Source organism: Octopus bimaculoides, chromosome 27, assembly GCF_001194135.2.
Source record: "Octopus bimaculoides isolate UCB-OBI-ISO-001 chromosome 27, ASM119413v2, whole genome shotgun sequence".
NCBI classification, from domain to species: domain Eukaryota; kingdom Metazoa; phylum Mollusca; class Cephalopoda; order Octopoda; family Octopodidae; genus Octopus; species Octopus bimaculoides.
In genome coordinates, this window is record NC_069007.1 from 18,419,980 (window position 1) to 18,425,161 (window position 5,182).

The 5,182-nt window shown below is 37.5% G+C and overlaps 1 protein-coding gene across 1 annotated transcript in view; it reads left to right on the plus strand.

Moving 5' to 3' along the window:
- Positions 1 to 3,221: 3,221 nt before the first annotated feature.
- Positions 3,222 to 5,182, plus strand: part of LOC106883508 (G-protein-signaling modulator 2) — a gene marked incomplete at its 5' end in the record, with an annotated part of 15,436 nt that continues 13,475 nt past the window's right edge. The window contains 2 exons of the mRNA XM_014934538.2: positions 3,222 to 3,371; positions 4,641 to 4,756. Coding sequence (XP_014790024.2) covers positions 3,222 to 3,371; positions 4,641 to 4,756 — 266 coding nt within the window. The remainder of the gene's footprint in view (positions 3,372 to 4,640; positions 4,757 to 5,182) is intronic.

A 5,182-nucleotide genomic window follows, 5' to 3' on the forward strand; every position in this document is an offset into this window, starting at 1 on the left:
CCGGACTGGCCCTCATGCCGGTGGCATGTAAAAAGCACCCACTACACTCTCGGAGTGGCTGGCGTTAGGAAGGGCATCCAGGTGTAGAAACTCTGCCAGATCAGATTGGAGTCCAGTGTAGCCATCTGGTTCACCAGTCCTCAGTCAAATCGTCCAACCCATGCTAGCATGGAAAGCAGACGTTAAATGATGATTGGTTGAGAAGCGAGCTGCTTACCACATAGCCACACCTGTGCAATAATAATGTAACTCCTGGATAGAACAAGTTCTCCCTCTCACTCTACCCTAAATGTTGGGGGTCCTGCAATGTATTAACATGGAGTTAGTATTCCTTGATTCCTGCAATTCAAGGGGCAGAGTGTCTTTTGTGGTTACTTGACCTGCTAAAAATAGCAGCCAAATTTCCTGAAACTTTACCATACTGTCTTACAATTGAACGCAGTGGTGTAGGGGGCCTAGACTCTTTGTAGACAGGATGGTCATGGCTGGAGAGTCTCTGATCATCGTTTCTAACCTGAAGGGAATCGTTATCATCATTGACACAAACATGTACAAAGCAATCATTTTCTCCAATTTCTTCATGCTTTGTTCTTTTGTGTGTGTGTGTGAGAGAGAGAGAAAGTGGAAGTGATGCGTCTGAAGCTGGGTGGAACGAAGTAGGAGGTTGTCTTGTTATTGTTGCTTGAATAAAGAAAGGTCTGCTGTTTTGTTGTTTCCAGCTGCTGGTCAAGATGAGACCTGGTCTGACCAGATTCACGGCAAAAAAATACCTGATTTGTTGTAAGTTGTGTTCGAGTTAATTTTAGTAGTAAACCGGCCAGCCATTTTGTGGAGTTTGCTGGCAGAGATTTGATGGAATATTTCCAGTTACATCTCTTTCACCAAACTTTGTGACCTTGGACCACTATGAGAAATGATGAGGGCTCATTCTGAGTTCAAATCCTGCCTAGGTCAACTCTGCCTTTCTTCTCTCTGGAGGGTCAACAAAATAAATTAGCAGTCAATTACCAGACTAACACTACCCTTCTTTTTGTCCTATACTTCTAGAACAAAATTCTTCAGGCATGGCTACACAATGGAAACCCTGACCAGCTGGAGCATTTGGTTCTGTCGACTGTGTTGAGAAGGGAAGGAGCTGTGGAGAAGCCGTTGTTTACTATAGTAACCCAATCTATCAGCTGATTGCAGTGGCTAACAGAATGTTCTGAGTTCAAATCCTACCATAGTCGATTTTTTGCTTTTCATATTTTTTCAGAATTTGATAAAATAAATAAATAGCAGTCAGACGTTATCAGTTTGATCCAATCACCTTTGCTCATTCTTCTGAACTTGTGGACCCCTGGGCCACCATCAATGTTCACACACTACCTTTCTGCCATCTCATTTATCAAACCATCCCATAATTAGGTTCTGTTTTAACCCGTTTTCTTTGTTGGTTTGATTCATTGTTCAAGTGTGAAATCTAGTGTTGAAAATATATTCCTTGATTGCTTCTGTACCCCACCCGCACCCTCTTACACACACACACACACACACACACCCCGACTCAGTCTTAGATGTTCTGTAAGAATCTCTGAACTCATGTCATCTGTTTAACATTTTCATTGTCTCTCACCCTCTCCACAGTCGTTGGTTAAAGTTGTACAAGGACCTGGTCAAGTGGCTGTAAACCACTGGACAACTCTTACAAACACATTATGTCATAACTTGCTATGATAAGCTGTGACAACAATGTGTTGAAAATGCTTAAACGTTATTCACCTATCAGTCTCTGCATCTCTCTGTCTATCTCTCTAATGTGTATTTATCTAATTACTACTCATTTGTCTATCTATCTCTACCCATCTATCTACCTCTCTATCTACCTCTCTATCTATCTATCTATCTATCTATCTATCTATCTATCTATCTATCTATCTCTTTATCTATCTATCTATCTATCTCTTTATCTATCTATCTATAATGCTTGCTCGATCTTTCTCTCTCTCTCTCTCATAGACAGTTTGTATCTAACTATTGTTTTGCCTCTATCATTTGTGTGTTTATCTTTTGTCCACTCATCCACATCTGTGTTTATCTCTCCATCCATTTATCTATCTGCCCAGTATCCACGTATGTATCTCTTCCTCTTTCTGTTTGCTTGTCTGTATATTTATTGATCTATCTACCTATTTATTTCTCCATCCATCCATCCATCCATCCATCCATCTATGTCTCTAACTATCCACATATGTATGTATCTCTTTCCCCCTTGTCTACATATAAATGTATCCATTCACCCATTCTATCAGTCTACCTGTCAGTTTGTCTATCCATTTACCCACTTCACTTTCTTTCTAGTCACAGAATTACCTGTGATGTTGGTAGAAGTGTTTGTCTCATTCATATAACTTCTTGCTAATACTCTTCCAATCCTCCAGCGATCTATCTGTCTTCATATCTATTTAACCATCCAGGTATTTGTCTCTATATTAATCATTCCATCCATCTCTGTCTGTCAGTCATTCTGTATGTCTATAAACTTAACCATTCATCTATCCATCAGTCTCTATATCCATTCATCCATCCACATTGATCTCTCTATATCTGTCTGTCTTTCTCTCCATCCATCCCTCTATACTTACCTGTCTCTCCATTTATTCATTTATCACTCACCTGCTTACCCACCACCTCCCTTATTACTGACCTCATTGAAACATGGACCGGTTCCATTTTACCATGTCACCAGTACAATAGACGATGTCACCAGGAAAACTAAAAGAGTTGTTTCTAACTTGTTGCTTCTGTTTGTTATTTATAATAATTTAAAAATTGTAAGAAAGAAGAAAGCAAAGGACCACTGATGAGGTCACAGAAGTGTGACGAAAGAACTCTGGCCGAAATAGGATTAATGTAATATAATGTAATATAAAGCTGAAGCAAATTAACACCAAATATACAGTGCGTGTGTTTTTATTGGCTAAACTGGCAATATGACCATCGCCAAGTACAACAACATCTGTTTCAACACACGATTTCACATCAAAAATCTTGCAAAACAAATATATAAACGGAATGTATTTTATAATTTATGAAAAAACTTCTCTTACTTGAAAGAATCATCTCCCTTTGGCACCCTGGTGTCACATTTCTTTACACTGCCAGTTAACCCATGAATGACAAAGATATATATCAACAAATTGAGATACTTGTTTTATAATCAAATCATTAAATTGTAATTAAATTCATCATTGTTTTTTACCTTTAGACAAAACCTTGAAATTGTTCAAGAACTGGCTGATATGGCATCGGTGGGACGAGCTTGTGGCAATCTTGGCAACACCTACTACTTGTTGGGGGATTTCAAAAAGGCCATCCACTACCATGAACGGGTAAATTAATCATCTCCCATTTTACTTGTACTCTTTTCACAACCCTCAGCAGTCCATGGGGCTGGAATTTAATTGCATTTTCCGTTGTACTCTTTCACGGATAGATTTGAACTTATGATTCAGTGATCCGATACTTTTAGTTAATATATCCCAGAAGGTGACATAAAATAAAAACTTCTATCCCAATTACACAACTGAAATAGCTAATCTGATAAAAACCCGAATCCTGCTCAAACACAAGACAGAAATCATGCAGAACAGAAATAAAATTCTGCATCCAAAAGCAAAACAAGGAAATAAGAAAAGAATATAAACTACAGAAAAACATTGATAGAGGATTCATGTTGTTTTCTTTCCAGTATATTCACACCTGTGCTGTTCTATTCTTTCACCTATGTTATGTGTCATTTCGCCTATATAAGTTACAACAGTCTTTTTATATTGTTCAATGCATCTCATGATTTATAATGTTGTTTGAGTTTTACAGTTTATTTCTGGGTTTAAACATGCAAATCAGGAGTTTACTATAAGAAATACTCTGGAAGATTATTATAAATTATTTAAGATTATTATAAATAATCTGGAAGATTATTTATGCATTTTGAGCATGTAGAAAAAGAAAAAAATTCAAATATCTGTGTCCAGGGAGAGGCTGTGTGGTAAGTAGCTTGCTCCCCAACCACATGGTTCTTGTTCCCTAATAGAAATCTGGGTACTAATAGAAATCACAAAGCTGCTGTACATGTTAGATAAACATGTGACAAACTTCTAATAGGAAATTCCTTACACTTGGCAATTGGAGAGTTAGTCATAAATATGTGGTAAATATTCATTCTAATGACAAAGTTGATTATTAATAGTTAATTAGTAACCTGGAAAATTATTGTCTTATCAAATTCCAAATTTATTTTACTTGAATTATTCGGATCTTTCTGATTTGACGGGCAACACTTTTCATTTATGTTTTATGTAGTGTTTTTGGTACCGAAACACTTTCAAACTTCGTATACTTGTATATTTTGTGTTATAGAACAGATAAAAATTTTTGTATTCGAAGTTATTTCATGTTAAAAATTGTCTTATTTTGATAATTTCAACCAATCACTGACGTCTATTCAGTTGAATACAGTTAGTGCTGTGACGGTGTATATGGTATTAATCCCTGTTAGTTCTGACATTTCCTATGAGCTAGACTGTTCGTAAACACATGTGTTGCTTATTTTTTCTTAGTCTCTGTTTTATTTTTAACTTTTGTTATTGTTTTTGCAGAGATTAGCAATTGCTAAAGAATTTGGTGATCGATCTGCTGAGCGAAGAGCTTACACTAACTTGGGTAATGCATACATCTTTCTGGGCGAATTCGAAAATGCTGCTGAACATTATCAGTAAGTGAACCCTCAAACTTCACTCCTATTTTAGTGGCTCTTAATCTAACCGTTCTTTCAACAACAATTGTATTCTCTCCTACAACACCCCGTCTTGTCCTAAAGAATTAGGACAGCCAGTAATTGCCAGTTAACTCCCTTGGATGTAGATCTTTGTGGCAAAAGAGTTGATTGCTAATATCTCTTCAGTGGTCGGAGGAATGGCTTTCTGTCGGTGGCACTGATCCCTCTGCTGTGCAATGTGTTATTTCTTTACTACCCACAAGGGGCTACACACAGAGGGGACGAACAAGGACAGACAAACGGATTAAGTCGATTATATCGACCCCAGTGCATAACTGGTACTTATTTAATCGACCCCAAAAGGATGAAAGGCAAAGTGGACCTCGGCGGAATTTGAACTCAGAATGTAGCGGAAGATGAAAT